The 21,277-nt window shown below is 41.7% G+C and overlaps 1 protein-coding gene across 1 annotated transcript in view; it reads right to left on the bottom strand.

Moving 5' to 3' along the window:
- Window positions 1–2,254: 2,254 nt before the first annotated feature.
- Window positions 2,255–21,277, bottom strand: part of LRMDA (leucine rich melanocyte differentiation associated) — a 777,564-nt gene continuing 758,541 nt past the window's right edge. The window contains exon 8 of the mRNA XM_053583012.1: window positions 2,255–2,659. Within this exon, the coding sequence (XP_053438987.1) occupies window positions 2,580–2,659 (80 nt within the window). The 3' untranslated portion in view covers window positions 2,255–2,579. The remainder of the gene's footprint in view (window positions 2,660–21,277) is intronic.

A 21,277-nucleotide genomic window follows, 5' to 3' on the forward strand; every position in this document is an offset into this window, starting at 1 on the left:
TGTGGGATGGCCTTGTGTTGTGGAATTGTCTCCACACAGATCGGTGTCCTGGGGCAGGGAGACAGGGATGTCAAGCACCCTGACCCCCTGAGAATAAGCTTAGTAGAAAAGGATAAAAAGAAGAAAGACCAAAGGGTAAAGGGGGGTACGAAACGTGTCTGAGCTTTGATTGAATTTATTACTTTCTAATTCTCTGCTTCAAAAAACAAGGTTTGGGAAATTCCTACAGATTTAAAATAAAACATGCAATGTAGCTTCCTCCTGTAGTAATTGAGACCAAAGTCTAGCTCTAGCATAGCAAATCTCACTTAGGAAATGGTGGAATTGTAAGCAGCCCAACGTGAATTCATTATCATGATCCCTTCCGAAGAGAAACCAAACTCACCATAATTCTATCAATAAGATAAATATGCCATAATGATGGCCTTTACGTAAATTATAATTAAAGCTAATCTTAATTAAAGCTATTATACCAGTTTGGAAGAAAATAAACAACCCAAAGAGAGGGAAGCAATGTGGTCAATAACTCACTCCAAAAATATTTTGTGCCTCCGAAGCTTGCATTGAGGGAGACATTCCTGCACATGATACAAATGGTTCTGACATTAAGAAAAGTAAACAAGTAAGAAAAATAAAGATGGAAAAATTCTGTGGTCAGTTCACAAGTGCTTTTTTATTGTTTGAGGCAGGGTTAAAGCCTTTTATAAAGACAAGGATATATATGCCACTTGATTGGATGTGACACCAGACTAGTCTAGCTGCCCTTGCACAGAGCTCTGGGTGCCCATAATATGCCACGGAGAAAACATGTGTTGATGCTTCTAAACAAAGACCCAGGGTGGGATCTAATGCAGCTTATTTAAAGCATTATCCCAGGATTGTTTTGTAGATCCATCAGAGAAAAGGTACTCCACTCCAGCAATTAATGGATTTGAAAGATGAAAGTACATATTCAACCTTCTCTAATCATTAACAGTCTCGAGGATTTTAATGTTAACTTGTCTAAATAGCTGATTAACAAAGAAGGTTGCATAATCTGCAAGTGGAACTCCTGCCAGTCTCAATCCACGTCATTCAAGGCCCGGGTTGACTCCATAGGCCAGAGGCTACATAAACGGACTAGCACTGAGAAAGGAGGTTCTCCTTGGGCAGCTCAGGGATTGTTAGACCCCAGAGACTTTTTGACAATAGCAATTTCCTAGTTTCTCTGTCATCTGTAAGTTAGAAAGATTCTCTTTCTGGCTTTGCTGTCATCCAACTGACCTAATACTGGGAATACAGTGAACACCTAGGTCTTAATAGAAGCAGAAAAATAATAAATGCTATTGTGTCAAGAGCAATCAACCTTTCAAGTATCCTCTAGTGCGATTTGACTGATGCACCAGCAAGTTAAATCAAATTATAGCACCCGACTAGACTAGCATGATCATGCTTATTTTTCTTGCGACATTTGTGGTAGAACATAGCCAAGAACTCATCAAGACAGCACCGTCTCACAAGATAGGGATGGAATTGCTGAGAGGTCCTGAGAAAGATTGGAAATCCAAAAGGTTGTGACGTGTATAAAAACTCTTTGGTCTGGTGCATGTTTTCTATAGTTTTCATTCTGTTTTCTAACACCCTGACTCATCACTCTACTTTTCATCACCTCACGATCCTTAGATAGCACCTAAAGGAGCAAACTAGCCCCAAGCACAAACATGACCATAGGCATAGTTAGAAGTGTGTGCAATTAAAAAAATAAATAAATGCATGAGGGTCCCTGGTGCAATCAAACCCATGTACGGGGAAAAGTGCCTTAAGCTGCATTACATCTGGGGGCAAGAAGTAGATTTAGAAATGCAAGAAATGGGATAATGTCTGTGCTTTTGTAGTCAAGAGTTTAGGGAAAGCTATTTATTCCAGTACAGAGATAGTAACAGCATGAAGCGAAGCATCAATGTACGACCTGGCTGAAAGTTCTATCTTCTGTTCTCTGAAAAAACTGCAAACTAAAGTGCATTGCGTGTGATAAAGATGGTGTTAAAGGATGAAGGTGGGCAACAAAGGAGCTATGTCTATAGAGAAAAGGTTCAGATGGAAGGGGGATAAGGGAGAGTGGCTTTCCCCTAAACTGTGACTACTTCCCTAAAAATAAACCCACAGCACAATGGTATCACAGGGATTGCGACTCAATAGGGAAGCTGAGGACAGTCTGCCTCTCACTTGACTGCAGCCACTGAGCATGCCCAGGGAGGCCCCAGGTGTGACCTCTGCTCCCCTGTGAGCAGTGCAGGGACTAGGCAATCTATCATGGTGCTCATGCTGTCAGCCCTGGTGCTTCGTCGCCGCTGTCTGTCACCCTGGTGGATGAGACCTGCTTAAGGGCAATCATGTCAATCTCTATGTGACCACTCACTCTAAGGCAGAAGGATGATCTTGACAGGCCTGGCAAAGTCAGCAGAAGGTACCAAAAGCTAAAGTCACAGCCTTCCCAAAGAGATGTGATGTGGGCCATTATTTTTTTCTTTTTCTTTATTTTCAATTTCCCTTTGTCTTTTATTTTCACAAAATAGGCTGAGGCATACACAACTTGGCTTTCAGAGTTGGTCATCGCGGATAAACCTGTTGCCCTCTGAGTTTTTCCCATAGTAAATGTAGCGACACTTCCCCAGGACACCTGCAAATAAAAAGAAACACATCAAACACATCATTACAGGTGGCACAATTAGTATAGCAGAAGCACACAGGTGCCGCAAAACAGACATGCGATGTGGTCACAGGTCTGATGGCGGCGTAAATTAATCCCCAGAAGGGGAAAACCTTACCTTCTTGTCCTCAGAGTTGATACTCAAGTCAAATGTCATTACCAAGCACAAGTTCCTAGGAATATCACGTTTACTCTTCCACATCATAAGGACTTTTTTAATTTGGCCAATTATATAGCAGAAGCAGCCTTTCCTCACTCCAGGTCCCCTTAGTAGAGTTTCTAAGAAAAGGAAACTAAAGGGTTTAAAGATGTACAACGATCTTCCCAGAAGGTGACTATTTTGAAGTCCTTTATCATGAATCAATATTGTTGACTTCCAGAGAGAATCTTCCAGACCCTGGGAGGCATCAAGCTCATACTGGATGATTAAGGAAGAGAGGCGATATTGACAAAACACCACATGGAAAGTAATGGGAGCTTCCAATATTAAATAGCTTCTTACAGGCATCCCAAACTCTCTCCTGAGGTTGAGATGTGTTTGATTTTTATCTTTAGTTTTATTTTAAGTACTTTTGCAGCTACATAGAAAGCTCTCCTCTTGCTGAAGGAGACTGTAGGAGACTTAACTGTGAACAACACACTCAGAATAGGGTCGAACTTTTAAATCAATTCATTATTTATTCTAAATACCCCAAAGAAATCACCTGTCATAGTTATTGTGAAAGCTTGGTAGGATTATTAAAAAAAAAAAGTCAGTTGCTTTTTGCCACCTTGTTGTCGTCCTTCCAGTTTTAGAAAAACCAACGTTAAATTCAGTTGTATAGCCTTGTCTTAGCTCTCATAGGACTTAAGTCCTTGAAGTGTACACAATAGAAAAAAGTAAAGGAAGGAAATGTCCACAAAACTTGTTAGTGAGCTGCAACTCTGCTTTTGAAAATAGCTACCTCAATGCATGATTCTATTTTTCCATGAGTTTGACAGCATGAAACTGACAAACTCCATTTTTTTTTTTTTGTTAATTTGGTATAAATTAGCTCTTGAAATTAGCCAGATTCTTCATATCAGTGGTTCCAGGTAGTAAACATTTTTGTAACTGTAAAAGAGATGCTTCTCAATAACAAAACTTTAAATGTTGTTCTTCAATAATGATTAAAATGACTCTCAGAAGCTGTTAAGGTCAAGGCAGATGCTCTCAGGTTTAGATGGCTTGGAACAAGGTTGGAAATGGCTGGGGTCACAGAATATCTTACAGCTGGCGATAAAGAGAGGTTGACATTATTCCATGACCTCACAACTGGCCTGAGGTTCACTGTCCTTACTTCTGTTTCCAGCCATGTTCCCAGGAGCAAATTTCCTGCGGATCGCTCCTCCTCCATGGTCATGTTTTCTCGCTGGCCCTCAATCCCCAATCTCTGTTTTTCAGCATTGGTCTAGTGCCTGGAAACACTGAACTTGGATGAAACCTCACTGAGACCCTTCTTGGAGCCTAAATTATTCTTGCAGTTGCATTGAATCAGGTAGCAACTGGGGTTGTATTAATACTGTCACCAATTCCAGGATCCTGGCGGTCTGTGGGTGTGGCTGGTCAGGCTCTGCCCCAGGAACAGCTTCCCCTCCAGGCCTGGGTAAGAGGGCCACAGATGTGTCAGAATATCTACAGGGGGCTTCCTTAAACCTAATTGATTCAAACAAACACCGAAGAACCTGGAAGGATGGGGCTGAGGGATGCTAATTTCTTTCTACAGCACCAGGACAGCATGAATTTTAATAAAAAGAAATGGATAGGGCTGTCGGATATCATAAAGAACACAGTCATTCTCTTGAGTAAGAGAATAAAGGGCACACACACACTCACACACCATGCACACACTCTTTCCAGCAAACTCTCCAGCACATCCAGGGATTTGGTTTCTTTGCCCTCCTCTTTCCACAGTAAACTTCAACTCCAGATCTCACCTAGATGCAAGTTGGACAGCGAGTGTGCCCTGGAAATAAACTGGATTCCCCTGGAACACATCCCCTAGGATATGTTCTAAACCTCATTCCCAGGCCTTCTCTCTGGTTGGCATTGACAAAAGCCCTTTTTTAAAGCCTACCCTGTTTCTTTAGGCCTGGAAGCAAGAATGTTTATAGACATCCTGGTGAGAGAAGGCTGTTTGATGAATGCGGGAGACAGCGGCTAGGTGTCAGCGCTTGGAAAACGAGGCGAGGACATGAGGTATTAATATTGTCAATGATCTCTTGACGGGAAAACAGATACCGCCTTCACTGTCAGATTTAAATAGACATCAAGTGCGCTAATGACAAAAGGGCAGACTTCAAACAAAGGGACTGTGTGGTAAGGAGCTGAGCTAGTCTCTGTGCTGGCAAAAACCTGATCTGAAAAGACACCGTCAGGGCTGCAGACAGGCCCAGGACTGTGTGCGGTGACAGGAAACAGAGATGCTACAGAGATACCAGTGCCATATAATGCCAAGGATATTCTAGCCCTGTCTACCACGCTAACGAAAGCTGACATCACTCCCCATCACTTGCGGTTGTCTCTGCCCGCTCCCGCAGAACGATTCTCCCAGACATCATTACAAACTCACTGCTGCTGCAAAGTTCCTGGCAGCCGTGTTCTGCCGGAGTGGTGGGGTCGAGGGGCCCAAGGATAACCTCAGTCAATCTAAATTTGGGCTTCGTGGGGGGAGCTCACTCATGCCCACTGATATCTCGGCTACTTGAGGTGATCGGGACACCGATGTGTGAGGAGCTGTCACCTTGAATAAAATCCTTACAGGGCAGGCACTCAGTCTGTGGGCTGCTCTGAGAAGATGTGGGGATGACCTGGCAGCTGAAAATGAAATCCAGCTGGGGCACTTACCTGGGCGAGAAAGGTGCTCTGGCTAGTGTCGGTTAACATCGGCCACAATTCTTACACTCAAACCCTCTATGATGACTCAAATTGAACAAGCATTGCCTCTGCCAGAGCTCGGAGCTGGGATGTGATTACCACTCATATGTGACTTTTGTGTTCAAAAATAAACAAACATTAACAAGGACAAACCAACCCAAATCGGCACAGCCCTGAGTATGGCCACAGGATTTTATTTATCACGAGGATATTTGTCAAATAAGAGTCCCTGCTTATAAATTAAGCCAGGTGGCACTGTATTTCTCTCTCCCTCAGCCTCCCTAAGGCCCTCCTCCACCCGGCATGGCAAGTGCCATAAATTACAGAGGGAATAGTTCGCTGGCAAAGAAGGTTTTGACGGGCGGCGCTCTGAGGCTGGAATTTGGGAACCCGCTGGTTGTGACTCAGTAGGCGATGGTTTCCCTGCACATCTGCAATGGATTCATTTGTTTGTATCTCCTCAAACTACAATGTCTTGGTACTGGAGCGGGAATAACACATTTAATGGCATATGCAGTGTTTTTAATTAAAATATCTGGCTTTGGCCATAGGAAGAGAAGCAAGCTTGCCATGCATCAGGCTGACGTGCAGCTGTCTGCGTGAGGTTTCTTCTCAGGGGCCCTGAAAAATGACAGTGTGCTGTCCCCTGAGGAATCTTCTCTTGCCAAATGAGGTCCTAATTTTTCTTAAGTAGCCAGCTTTCCCATCACCATAAGCTCTTAAAGCTATAATTATGAAAAAAAAATGTATTGGGAAGACTCTGTTTTAAAGAGGCCCTTTATCTTTTCGATGCCTCCCCCCTCTAGACTGGATATTCTAATTATGGGGCTGCCTAAGGGGGTAGGAATCAGCCTCTCTTATTGGATGGAAGGGTGAGATAGCAGAGTCATACTGCAGACTTTGGTAGCAGTGGGGGGAACCCTGAATGTCCAGGGAAGGAAGTTCTTGCACATCCATGTGTCTGAGTCCAGCAGTCTCCAGGGTTCCCTGATTTCCTGGATGGCTTCACCCTCCCAGCTGCAGCTTGATTGTATAGGCAAGAGACTTGCATTTAAATCCAGCCTTGCCCTCAACAGTCATGTGACCACACACGTGTCTCTTTCCTTCATTGGGCTGGTTTTCCTGTTTATAAAATGAGAGCAAGGATCCAGATAATCTCAGAGGTCCATTTCAGTTCTGAAATACAGGATTTAGTATTTTCAAGTTTCCCTTATGACAATAAGGCCATCAGGTTCAATGTTGCCTGATGCAGGAAGTAAATCCAATAGTCAGTCAATAAAAAACTTGATTTATACTCAGTCTGCCCTTGAAACCCATCCAGCCCATATTCCCATATTATAGTCTGGATAGAAGAGAAGCTCTGGAGGGACCCCCAAATCCCCAAGGAAAGGGCTTCCACTATATTTCATACAGCTAGAGTGCTGATCACCAACTAGCCTAGGTCTTGCTGGCTTTGACAGAAGCCCAAATTCATGATTCCATATTCAACAGAACTAAAACCTAACCCTCAGAGCTCAGAGCAAGTGGTCTGTCACTAACATTTTAACAGTGGAAGGGAAAAAGAATCTGTGCGTACAAATATAAAAACGTATTTGGTATTGGAATGCAAGTTGGACCAAAAAACTCATATTGGTAAAATGGAGAAATCAAAGTATTAATTCTCATTCTCGTGAGCCTTGGTAATCATCATTTTAGTGATTATCATGTTAAGTGCTGTTATCACGAATGTCTGTAAGAGCGGCTATGTAATGACAAGTAGATTTCAATCCTATGGCCATCACCAGAACTTATAATTAGCACTAGGAAATAAGTGAGCGATGGAGGGTGTCTCATACAACTAATTTCTAACCTGCAGGAGGAAAAGAAGGAACTAGATCCCTGGTGATTGCTGAAAAAAGGGATGACACTTTTGTGGAGAGGTAGATGGGCCCAGTGACAAGGAAGAGGGTATCAGGAGAATCGTTCTGGCCTATTGAGGAAAGCATCAGAACAATGTTTCTGTGGGCCACTATGGATAAGTCCATAAACCTATTACCCTGTGATATTCTCCCTCCTCCCCAATGTCTAACACCCAGTGCCTACAACATTATAGAAGATCCTCAACTTAATAATGGGGCTACGTCCTAACAAACCCACAGTAAATTGAGAATGTCATGTGTCAAAAGTACATTGCAAATTGAAACTATCCTAAGTCATAAGTCCCTAGACTTATGAAGGTATACAATCCCTACCAACTGGTATCCCTTTAGCATCATTGTAAAGTCAAAATAGTTGTAGGTCAAACCCTTCTAAGTCAGGGAGCATCTGTACTTGGTGCAGAAGACATGGTCTATCAATGTTTGTTGAATAAATTAATTAATACCATTAAAATGATTTATGTATATACAATTTAAACAGAGTTCACAAAGTTAGGTATTTTGATTGTGGGACACTCACGTCTTAACCTCTGGTAAGACTTCAGATATTTGAAAAGTTTTAAAAATATATACAGATTAAATATTCGCCCTATGAAAAAAGGGAATAAACAGAAGGCAACAGCCTCGGATCCTTAAATTCTAGTGTTGCTTTTATGGTGAACACTTTTCCCTCACAAAAACAAAGCAATCACAATCTGGTTGGAAAGACAGAAGCTTATCATCAGGCCTGAAGAGCTGTAAACATCATAGCTGGAAAGGGACATTCCCCAGAAAGCACATTCCTTGGTCTTTGTTATGTGCCGGTGGTGAATAAACTGGGAACTGGAAAGGAATAAACACCCATGTTTTATGATCTTGAGAAGTGGCTGGTGCAATACCCTGAGGTCAGCCTGTGTGATGTGTTATCAGCTCTGCTGTGGATATCAGGCAGGATTTAGCGGAGCCTGCAAAATTACAGGCTCCCAGCACAACATCCTCCTTCAGCGTAAGCCACTTAAATACTGAGACAAAATGAAAAGAAGAGAGACTTTAAAGGGTCTTGTGGGACGGGGTGGCACAGGAGCAGTTTTTGTGGAAGGAGGACAAAGACCCTGCATCCAGAGTATTTTCCCTTCCTCTGCCCATCTGAGATGCCTCGAATTGGAGATGAGAGGAGGAAAGGCTCTCCCCTGGACTCAGGGGAGGGTGGAGACACAAGGAAAATCTGAGACTTCTTCCTACAAATGTCTCAGTTTATCTTCTGCCTCTTGGCTTACAATGGGGTACCGTGGCTGCGATAGTGCTCGCTAAGCCCTGAAACGTTTGCTAGGGCTCCTGCTATCTTCGCCATGAGGGAAGGGGTCACTGCCCACTGTCCTTGCTAAATAAGACAATGACCACCTCAAATTATGCTTACTTTCTGCTCCTCCTTTATTGCACCAAACAACCCCACAGAGGGGTCTTTCCACCCTGTTGCACAAACTCTGAGATTCTGTGCTATGGAGAATAGAAGGATGAATTCTGCCCTTTTGACCTCACGAATGCTTTGTCTTCAGGCTTATAACTATAAACATGTAAACTAGCCTGGTAATTTTTTTCTTTGAGAAAGCATTAATTATTCACAGCAAACTCCATTTAGTTGATTTAATTCCTTAATCAATTTTTTAAATGCAGACTTAAACCATTTCTATTTTTAACATTTTCATTCCTATTTTACTAAATTTATTTTCAATGGAATCAATTCTTTTCCATGCAATTTTTGAAGAAAGATTAATTTCTTCAGTTAGCTATTGCCAAATATCAAATTTTACTGATTATATTGTCTACATCTCTAGAAGAGCATTTATTTTTGCAAAGTCCTATTTCCTTGAGGAAAATTCTGCAGATCCAGATTGTGACGGGAAGATTTGAATCTTCTGTTGAAGTTTCGTCAACAAATTTTATTGTGTATAGTTTTAGTTCATTTCAATTTTCTTTTGTTTTTATTATTTCTACCGAGCCTAATTCCTCCCCATGAATTTGTGTGGTTTTCATTGCACCAACAAGATATAAATCTTTGGTCCATTTCTCATCCATAATAAATTGTATTATGTGCAGGATTAGTTGCTGTCATTTTTCTTTTGGGTTGATTATTTCTACCAGCACTGTTTATCATAAATTAGAGCAAATGATAGTTTTTATTCATTCCTTAGCACAAAGAGTATGTAGGACGAAGGTAAACACTCTGATTGTGTGACACGATCCAAATTGTGGGGATGCAATATGCTGCTTTATACCAAACATTAAGCAAATAAAAAAAAATCATGGTAGGGGCCACCTCTTCAAAGGTGAGGAAGCCTGCATATCCTGAAAGTGGTGACAACAACCCATTCATTTGAGAAGAAGGTGCTTGGTTCCAATGCACAGACCTGTCCAGTGAGGCTATATGGGGGATTAAACTTTTGACCGTGAGAGGACAGATTCCCTGTGTGTTTGTAGGTAAGAAAAAGCAGGGGAAGGCAGACAGTCAGGAGGGAAAGGATGTTGGCAACGTTTGCACTGAAGGTGATAGGCATGCAAAGCTCAGACATGAGACTCCCGGACCAGGAGGGCTACACACACACGTGTAGGCAGGCACGCTGAAGTGTGATAAGCCTGGAGCTGTGGAAAACACACTCTGGCCTCCCAGGGCAGCCGAAACGGGCTTGTCATTTAAATAGAAGGAGATGGGAAAGGAAGGCGAGGAGAAAAAATCCAGGGCAAGTTTTTCCCTCACATAATCTGTCAGTGGAAAATGGAAAAGCTGGTCCCAAGCTGAGAAATAACTGGACCATTGAGTAGTCCTCAGTAACAAGGTCTGCCGTCCCACCTTGAACCCCTGCACCCCACACTCAGGATACAGATGCTGTGGCTCCACGTGGACCTGACTGGGCCATGCAAAGTCCTCTTTTATATCAAAGAAATGTTAGTCCCACAGACGAAAAGTTATCTGAGAGCAGACGTTTCCATTATGTGTATCCTGGAAAGGAAACAGTCAACATGCTTTTGCTCAGATGTCAATGCTTCTTAATTTCCTATTTTTTTTTTTTATTGCTTTATTTTGGGCGTAGTGAAGGGTGGCAGGAATTGGCAGGAAAGAATCTCAGGTTTGAGGGTTGGCTCACTAGCTCCCTTTCTTGAACTTTACTAATATGCTTGGATCTTACCTCTACACACGTTATAATTTAATCAGTCAGAAACATACTATAGACAGGAGAGGCCAAACTACATGGTATTTCCTTACTCCGGCAATCTCTCCCTCAATAAAACAAACCCAAAACCTACTATATCTTCTTAGAAATCTGAATTTGGGTTTTTATTCTCAGGTTACATTTTTGGGTTTTTGGTGCTAGCCAAAGATGAAGCCAAAAACAATTGGTTCCTAAACACTAATCTATTCACACTCTCCTCTTATTATCTGTATTAATTACTGTACTTAGTAAGCTTCTATCCAGAAATGTCCAACCTTTCTTTTAAAGTATTCCTTTAATGGTATTGGAGCATTCTCAGGTTGCAAGGGAATTTAAAGATCCTCATTTTAGGAAAAGCCCTTCATTTTACAGAGGAAGAAAATGAGGTACTAACCGGCTCCTCCACAGGTGACTGAACAAGACCAGGCACCCTGTACCTCTACCTTTCTAGTCCAGAAATGTCTCCAAATTACAGGACACTGCATCTAGGACAAGAATAAAAGTTTTGCATCTATAGCTTAGTTTTCAAATTAATTATTTGTTTGTCCAATCCTCTTCAGAAGAATCAGGGTCCTCCTGGGAACGTCAAAGATCACCACCAATCTGGCACCAGCTTGTTCTTACCTACTTTTTCATGGACAGAAAGTTGGGACTACAAAGCCAGTTTGGTGTGAGCGTTTCCCCTCTCTCCCACATCTGTATTCTAAGTGAGGCTTAATGGATTTGAGATGGGCTAGATTCCAAAGTGCATGCAGAGATGGGATGCAAATCAGGGAAGATGTATGACGCGCCCTTCAGTGGGGTTCAGTGATGGATGTCACATTGAGCAGGCTGTCACTCAAAACAGACAGTGGTCCAGTGGTACAGCTTCACGTTTCTTCCTCAGTTTTTGACTGAGGAACTCAGAAATCTTTCCGACAGACGATAAAAAAGAAAGAAAGAAATTTCACCCCTTCGCCACCTCCACCATACCACCCTTCTCTTCACATTCCTCTTTCTAACCTATTAGCTGAAGTCAGAGGCATCGCCACTAGAGGGCAGCATGAATTTAGGAAAGCAGCAGCTTTCTTTAAAAAAATAAAATAAATAAATGACAGCAACTATTCAGGGAGGGCCCTTAAAGCCACACTGTGCTTTTGGTCACCAATTATAGGTTCCTTAATGATCAATATGTCATGTTTGCTCAATCTGTGCTGAAGTCTTTCTGGGAACGGGGCTCCCAGACGCCATGTCTCCACTCCCCAGTGCTTTAGATCCTTGTTGCCTCAATTTGAAGGACTGATTTTCTTTACCATCAATTGTTCTAATTAATCTTCGAAGCTCAAGGACTGGGGATTTTTGCAAATTCCCTGCGTAAATGTAAAGAACCATTCAGACTAATAAACAAAGATAGATTTCTCCCATTTCTTAGACAAAAAGATCATTTTTGCCAAAGAAGTCCAAACAAACAAACAATCAAATCCAGTGGCATTTGATAGTCAAAAAAGTAGGAAACACAAAAATAAAACCAAAACAATGGCTCAATACACACAAAGCACAGCTACTGGCTTTGAAGGCCCTCCCCGTCACAAACCCATACAGCCAATGTCTTTCCTCTCCGAGTACCTGGTCTAGAGTCATCAAAAGAGAGGGGTAGAAGCTACTCAAATAAAAATACAATAATAATTCCAGTTGCCGTTTGATCCTCATTTGCTCTCTGGCACATGGAGCAAGTGACTATTTGCATGCCTGGAACAACAAATGATCACTCACTTCCATATAGAAGAAAGATATTCATGGGCTCCCAGAAATTTCAAAGGTATCATTGTTTTTGAACAACAATAAAGGTATGACATTCTATTAAATGATATTTGAAATTCGAATTTTATAGGATGAAGATAATTAAGTGGATTCCATCAGGAAAGGAAGTAAACCAAAATTGGGGTTTCTGGCCTTCTGGGCAGGGGAAACCAGAGCTGAACCCAGGTGTGGCTCCCATGTCAGCGGGGAGGCCTTTGCAGTAGTCAGGGAAGTAAGCAGAAAGGGGCTCTCACACACTGTCTTTCCTTACACTTTGCTAAAATAACAGTCAGGTCATTGACTAGGCACTAGGGGAAATGTTGGGCTCTGGTTAATTGATTAAATTATCTCATTAACTCATAGTTAACTAGAAACCTTTTTGCATTCTCTCGCACATGTAACACTAAAACAAAAGTCAATGTCATTGTCTTATTTGGTACATCATTGTGACCACAGTGATTATTTCTTTGAATTATTTATAGCGAGGATGATAGTGTTAGGAAGTTTGGCTGGGGTGGGAAGACCGCCAAGTGACCATTTCTCAAGATCTTAGGTTTTCCTGTTTACATGAGTTTCCAAAGGTTGTAGACAACAGTTTTTGACCCATGTGTTATGAAGCCTAGGGCATTGTAGGTGTTTGATAGATTATTACTGTTTTGGTAGAAAGATGAAAAGATCTCAGGATACTTGTTGTGAATCCAACATTTATTGTCTATCCCTGATCATGTACAGGTAGAAGGACTGCATGGGTTGGACCTAGGATGGTGGTTCTGGGGGCTTTCCAGTGCATCAGAATCACCTGGAAGGTTTGTTATTAATAAAACACAGCTTGACAAGCCTCACCCCAGCATTTCTGATGTAGGGGATCTGAGTTGGGGCTAAGTATTTGCATTTTTGCAAGTTCCTAGTGATGCTGATATTGGGGGACAACCTGTAAGAAACATTATTTAGGATAACCTAAAAGGGCCCTCCTTTTTCCTTTTAAAAGGTAAATTCCTTGGCATTAGTTTTTATTCCTGTAAGATCAAGGCTATCCACATTTAGAGATAAAAATCTGGTTAACTGAGAGTCCTTGTGAGTTCAGTTTTGGTAAATGAAGGTCTTAATTCTCTCTCCAATAGCAATCTATAAATCAATAGTACCTAAGATACAAAATGGCCATAATAAAAGATTGTTCCAGCTCTTTACAGAAAACAAAAAACATGGGAAGTTTAAATTTAAATGCTGCTTGGATTACATTAACAGAAGAAAAGAGTTTTTTGGATAAGTAGAAAAGAGCTGAACCTAGAAATCCTGATGTAGGAAGTATAACAACACCAAAAAAAAAAAAAAAAAAATTGCAGGAAAATTTCCCAGAAAGTCTTTAGACTCCCCCTGAACTGACAGAATCTTAAATGAACAAATCTGAGCAGTGGGGTCCTCCTGCAGAGTCTGAATGGGAATTTTGGCTTTGCTCTCAAGCAGAAATTTGCTTTGGGTTTCAGATCTGTTCCTATTAGAGAGCTCACATCAAAAGGGGGAAAACATCCACACTTCTGTCTGGTTCTGCAGGCTGAAATTTCTCAAGAGAGTCATTGAAAATAAAGACAAGTTGTCTTTTTTTTTTAAATTCTCTAGTTTGCAAAAAGAACCTCTCAAATAAAATTAAGCAGACTCTGTAACAACTGGGTTTGTCATAATTCAAAATCTGCAAGGAGAGGAGAGAAGGCCTCACTTTTTAGGGCCTATTGGTCTAGCTTCTATTTTGCCTTCATTAGAATCTAAATAAACTTTTCCTGTACTGATATTACAATAATCTTTTCTAATTCCAGGACACCCTAAATTGCTTTCTCCAAAAGGAAAACAAAAAGAATCTGCTGATAGATGTTCTAACTGAAAGAAATTTGTATTACAGAAAAATACCTAAAGGTCTGTTGTTACAGAAAACACAGCATAATTCTTGGACACTGGCTCATCCCACTGCCAAGTGTCAAACTATTTTAATTATTTCCTGACCTTCAACTTCCCATCCTTTAACCAGTTTTGAAAAAAAAAAAAAGTGTGGATCTATATGTACGCATATATATGTATACATGCTGTGAATATATCATATAGTCAATGCGAGAAACTGTGCATTAAATAAGAATAGCAAAAAGCAGTTTATAAGAGCTGCAGTTTATATGAGCTTATGTACTTATTTTTTGTTTGTTGTTTGCGTAAAATAAGGACAAGTTAAATAGTAGAAGAGCACATTATAAGGGCCTTCATTAGGGACAGGCTCATTAAAACTTAATGACAGCACCAGAGTCTCTCCAGCAATATTAAGAGGGGTGCGTTTTTTGCCTATCAATGGAATGGCCTGGTCAGAGAGAGATTAGTGACAGTGGGTGGTACCAGGTGTTATCTGTCCCTGGAACATACTACTTTGATGGCTTGGGATATTACCTCTTTTATTTGGCAGCTCGAATTTGTCAGGATTCACCCTATGGTGAGTTAACATGTTTCCATATTGGGAAAAAAAAAAAAATTGCCCATGGGCCAATGTGAGCCTCGCACCTAATGGAATACATCTGGCTCTGACAGTTTGATGCCCTGCTCTGAGCCACATTCGGCAACACAAATTAACAGCCGTAGACATTGCCCACTCTGAGAAGGAAGTAATAACCTGCTACCTGCTATTTGGCCAAAATCTCATTATAAGCCATTACGGTAAATGAGGGACAAGACTCTGTGGATATTAGACTCCCTGAGCACCAGTGGTTAGTTCAGGAGAAGGAAGACTCGTGATGGAGGGGGTGAGGCAGACTAAGGGGAAACTGTGCTTTGGATCATAGAGTGAATTCTGTCCACGGGGTACTTGGTGGTGTTGGGAGATTTGTGAACTGTTTCTCTTCTGTCTCAAAGCCCACATGACCTCTCCTGGGGGTGGGGTTCAGGGCTCCAGGAAGGTGATGCAACTTTTGGTGGGCCTCCAACAATGCTACATGATTAAAATTCAGTTTAAATGAATACTGGGGAGAGCCACCAAGGGAAGAAGAGGGCAAAGTAAGTCTGACTATTCCATGGTCCAAGTCTCAGGGTTAAGCAGTTGTGGATGAAGTGTGTGAATTGAGGGGAGGGAAACAGGCCAGAAGAAGTCCTATTTTAATCAATTGGTAAACCAACTGATCAATCGACTTGATTTTTGGTACCACAAAAATGACCCTGGACAAGGCAGTAACGATGACAGTGTTCAATAAACTTTTCTTAGAAAGAGTCATATAGGGCCAAGGCAAGCAGTAATTGAACATATGATAAGCTGCCCCCAGAAATCCATTCTTATAGTCTCCCTCTACCCCCACCCATAACAACCAAATTCTCCAACTGTGAGAGGGAGCTCATGTGAGGCTTTACCCAAGCTCCTGAGTGCCGTGTCTTTACCTGACACCACCGGAAGCCTAGTGAATCAACCTTCCCAAGTTACCTTTCATCCTACCCCAGATCTCTGTGAAGTGCTCCTTGCCACTGGCATTTAAAAGAATTGATATTTGTGGGGGTGGGGGAGGGAGAAGCCCAATGGTAGAGGAAACAGAATGTCCCTGAGTGTGAGGGTGCCCTGTGAGTGTCAAGTGTACGTTCTGCACACCCTGAGATGATCTTCCTCTCTCAGCCCAGCCAGCCTCATTCTTTCTCTTCACCTAGAGGGTTAAGCACAGTCTGGAACCTGGAAAATGGCTGCGGTTGGTGTAAGTGAGGCCTTCCCTATAACCAGATCCTTCAGGAAAAAACAAATTAATCAACAGCGAGCTGAAGTGGGTTTAATGATTGCATTCTGCATACAATCAGCTTTTCCCTTTTCAAGGGCCATCAATATGTCAAGGGAAGACATATCTGAAGGATATAGCTCTTAACATCAAGGTTATCTATTCTCCACAAGGCTCCCACTCCTTGCCCGGCTGATACTCCACGCTGCCGGTGTCTAACATTTTCATCAACTCTGCAATCAATCAAGGTAATAATGTTGTGCAAAAAATCAATTAACAACGCAATTAAACTTTCCTTATTATCTCAAAGGGCTGAAATAATACCTAAAGGGAAGATAGACTCACTGAACGCAGACATCCATAATCCAATGTGAAAGTGAGTTATGAGGTTAGACAGATGCAGGCATGTGCGGCTGCTGTTATTTTCCAGGGGTTATATCTCATCGCAGCAGTGTATCAGTCAGCCCCAATCCCAGACCCTAAAATTCCAAATTACTTTTAAGAAATATATGATGCGCAATATCCATTTCATATTCTCTTTTAAAGATAACCCCCTCCCCTCCAAAAAAAATTGAACGGCCATATTATTCAAAGACAAAATGATCTTTCAACAAGAACATAAAATATAAAAGCTATAATAACATTTACATCTGTATAGCATGCATCTCTGTAAATGCAGGCCATCTATCACATATAATCTGCAGTGCCTACAAAGCCCAGGATGCGGCACATGTAAAACCCAAATGCATAAACAGGCACGCTCCCATGAAATGAGTGTGGCTTCCGCCCAGGAGGGCCTTACCCGGGCCGCCTGTGTACATCTTCACACGCGTGCACATGCATAGGACACATGCATGCACGCTGGTACAGAAGCCCCTGGAACTACGGAAGTATTACTCATTTAAAATGAGAATGACTATATTATTTAGCGATTACACCCAACTTGCCCTGAAACACTATCCTTAGGAATTGAGCCTTTATAGTACGTAAAAGGAGACGGCTATTAACCTTTTGCAGCAGTAAGGACTAGGAAGTGGTTGCAATTTCACTCCGAAATGAGATACAAAGGGGAGAAAGAGGCAGGAGGTTCCTTCACATTGGCAGAGCTTGTTTTCAACTATTCTGGGCTAAAGTGCCATGATCTGAGACCCTCAAAAGACGGCCTGGAGATAGAATGGGAAACCATGGGCCGAAGAGGAGAGGGAAACAAACAGCAAAGCAAAACCCAGCAAGCAAAAGATGCTGCTCTAAGATGAACGTTATTTGAATGGCCTCTCACTCTCAGAAACAAAAAGCAGTAACGCTGACTTAGAGAATAAGCATGAACAAACATCAGATGCAAACGCCCACATGAAAATCCCCCAGTTGTATTCTCCCCCAACTCACCGTCTCCGCGATGGCACCAGAGGCCACCCTATGGTAGAGGCTGGGGATCTCTCACCAGACTCAGGGATCCCCGGAAATGCACAGGAACCAAATGCACTGACCTAGGAATGTACAATTTCAAGTTTGGGCCTCAGACAGTATCTGACTCAGACTAAGGATTTCCCTCCTGATCAAACATGCTGCCACATGAGCTCTAGGTTCAGATACTTTTCACATGGCAAATCTCACAACAGCGTGAATTTCCAAATATACCACTGAGGTTGTACAGGCATTGTTTTACATATCACTGTTCAGCAATGAATTCTTTTTTTGCAAGTTACTCACTTGTAACAAAAATGGGTCTTCACAAGCCAACTTTCCTTCTTTTTTGGCACAACAAGGAGGCCAAAGATTAAAATGAACAGTAAAACAAGACCAACACACACAGATACTCATTCTGTAATTTCTTAGGAAAAATAAAGACACAACCTATAATGTACTTTTGGTACAGATTTTCAACAGAATTTGCACAGGTTTAGTGAATGCTGCCATTTCCCTCCTAACCTGAAGGAACATACTTAATATGTTTTCATCCCCAATGACTATATTGTGTGTGTATCAACTGGAACTGCTCCTGCTGCGTACTTGATTCCACTGACGATGGGGTGGGCTGGATTCTAAATGATGTGCGAGCACTTCTGTTCTTTCCGTGCTCTGGTTTATGTGTTATTCATGACTTGTATTACAGACATGGCTGATACACAGATGTAAATGTTATTAAATCTTTTGTATTTTGGAGGCTTTGTGAAAGGCTTCTTTGTTTTCAAATAATTCTCCTAACCACCAAAAATAACCAGTAATACATGACAATGTCTTGGGAATTTTTTTTCACTGTATTTTCTGATGAAGAGATTTCTACTGCCATCTTTTCCTCGAAATAAAAATGTAGGAGAAGTTGGGAGACAGAAGAGTTCTATCTTTATAGTAACGCTCAAGTCCAACTTCATGTGTATGTAGGTATGTGCACACGCTAATGTATGTTGTACGTTGCATGAGCGTGTGTGCTGCATATGAGCAGGTGGGTGATTGTGTGTACAGTTGCATGTGTGCTCTATAAATTGTGTTCCATGATGTATTAAATACATGTTGTGTGTCTACTCAGTATCTTGTGGGCGAGAGAGTGTAATGTGTGTACCCAGAGTGTGTGTGCGAGTATGTTGACATCATTATGCCAAATCAGAACGCAAAGTTGCCCAGTTCTTGATTGCCTGCCAAAGAGGCAGTCTCTTTACAGCCTTTTGGTATCTGACATAATTTTTAATCTGTTTTCACTTTGCACCATCCTCTTCACATTTCTCAGGATTTCAACAGAAACGTGGCAGAGGATGAACCTCTTCAGACAGACAGCACTTAATCAGTCTGTGCCGCTCACTGGCTCACTTTTCCTTACTGATTTCAAATTTAAACAATGCTTCAAGACGGAACAATGCACCTCCACAAATACAGCTGACTTGTCTGGAGGAGATCAAGCAACATGGAGATGTACCTTGCAGCCTTAAGACTAGCAGCTCAAATGCGACGCGCTCTAAACAGAGAGATAGCTCAGGCCCTTGCTGTCCACCCCCAGGGCAGTGGGACTGCCCACTTGGCTTCAGAAGTGCCTTCTTGGAACCACAACTCGGAGGTCTGCGGTGCAGTCAGGAGACTGAGGTTCTAGCTGCCAGTCTGTTACTAACTGCCCGGTGCAACATGTTCCATTGCTCTGGGCCTTGGTTTCTTAGCATCTGGAGAAAATGCTCTAACAAACACCACCCGTTGCAGATTTTCTATGCTGTGCGTGGCTCACATAGTTGACATGACCTAGCCCTTTTTCTTTCTGTATCCCTCTTTTCCTTTCCTTGGTTTGTTCTCCTTTCATCCTAGAATATCCATGACCCTCACACTCCCTTCTTGCCCTCCTTGGGGTTTCAAAATCAAAGCATCACTGTTCTTTTCCTCCTCCTGATTTTGCATACCTTTTCTAAGAAGTGACTAGTTCCCTGATAAACTAGTCATATTAGGATGTTTTTCATTCTTAAAAACAGATACTTGCTATACAATAGACCCACTGAGTAAATATCTAATGAAATTACAAGCGAAGTAAGTAAGTTGAAAAATGCCATGTGCCAAATACCATCAATGAACCCCTCTCCCCAGACCCCTCCCCAGAAGATATTCTTTCTATATTTGAGAAACTAACAGGCCAGAAAGGAAGGTAAATTATCAAACAAAAATTACTGAAATAAAAATGTCTGTCCTACTATTAGATACAAAATGTTATATAAACAGAGAGAAAAGATTACCTCTGCCTTGGTGAGGGGAAAGGTAGCAGAGGCATTCAGAGAAGGCATTTACTCTCAATGCACTTCTCTTTTTAGTTAACTCCCAAATACAGTGCATGTTTGCTGCCACAAGTGAAACAATACAGGTGCTTTAACAACTTGATAATTACTTCTTTCAAGATTTGCATGACTACCTGATATAGAGTGACTCCCAGGGTATATTGTATGTGTGTGTGTGTGTGTGTGTGTATGATATACTGCTAACTAAAAATGTGAGGCACAAACAAGTATACACTCAGCTACTTTGGGGTAAAGAAGAAGTAAAAATAAGTTTAAAAATACCCACATACATGCCCATCTTTTTTCAAGAATAACAGGAAGGATGAAGCATAGACTAATAATAATGACTATGTGTAGTGGGTGGGTAGGAATAGAGTGGAAGGTTTTAAGATGGAACTAGGCCTTCTCTGAATAGAGAAAATATGACTCCTTAGAGTAGGGGTGTCCAACCTTTTTATTTCTCTTTTATAAAGTGGAAGAACAAGAGTTGTTTGGGGCCACACATTATGCATGTGCTTTTGTGTGCATGTGTGTATGTGTGTGCTTATATGTGTGTGTATGTGTGTGCTTGTATGTGTGCACATGTGTTTACATGTGTGTGCTTGTGTGTGCATGTGTTTACGTGTGTGCATGTACATGCATGTGCTTACATGTGTGTATGCATGTGCATGCGTTTGTGTGCGTTGGCTCTAATGACAGCTGGTGAGCAAAAGATAACTCTGCACATACTTTTCATGATATCCTATGCCACAGATAAGCAGGACAACCCTTAAATAATCAGCATGCGGCCCGTGGCCACAGGTTGGACACCCCTGTTTTACCCTTTTCCATTTTACATATTCAGACAAAAAAAAAAGGGATGGAAAAAGCAAATCCTAAAACTATTTCAATAAGTAGAAAAAAATGAAAATGAACTTAATATATTGTAGGATGGAGAAAAAGTGTAAATATACTGAAGTTTTGGGAAGTTGAGGTTTTCCCTGTGAGATAAGGGAAATCTGAGTGAAGAATGAGGTAGGCAGAGTAATGGCTCCAAGGTGCCACCCTCTGATCCTTGATGCCTACGAATACATTACCTGACATGGCAAAGGGGACTTGGCAGATGTGCTTGCCTTTCAGACAGGGACATTATCCTGGACTATCTAGGTTGGTTCATCTAACCTCCAGAGGGGAGAAGCTTTTAAGGCTGTGGTCAGAGAGACATGTGACCGGGGAAGAGTGGTTGGAGAGGTGCTAAGCCCCTGGCTCTGAACATGGAAGAGGCCAGGAATCAAGGGATGTGTGTGGCCTCTAGAATATGGAAAAGGCAAGAAAACAAATTTTCTTCTTCAGCCTACAGAG

The sequence above is a fragment of the Nycticebus coucang genome, chromosome 3 (assembly GCF_027406575.1).
Source record: "Nycticebus coucang isolate mNycCou1 chromosome 3, mNycCou1.pri, whole genome shotgun sequence".
Classification (NCBI taxonomy): domain Eukaryota; kingdom Metazoa; phylum Chordata; class Mammalia; order Primates; family Lorisidae; genus Nycticebus; species Nycticebus coucang.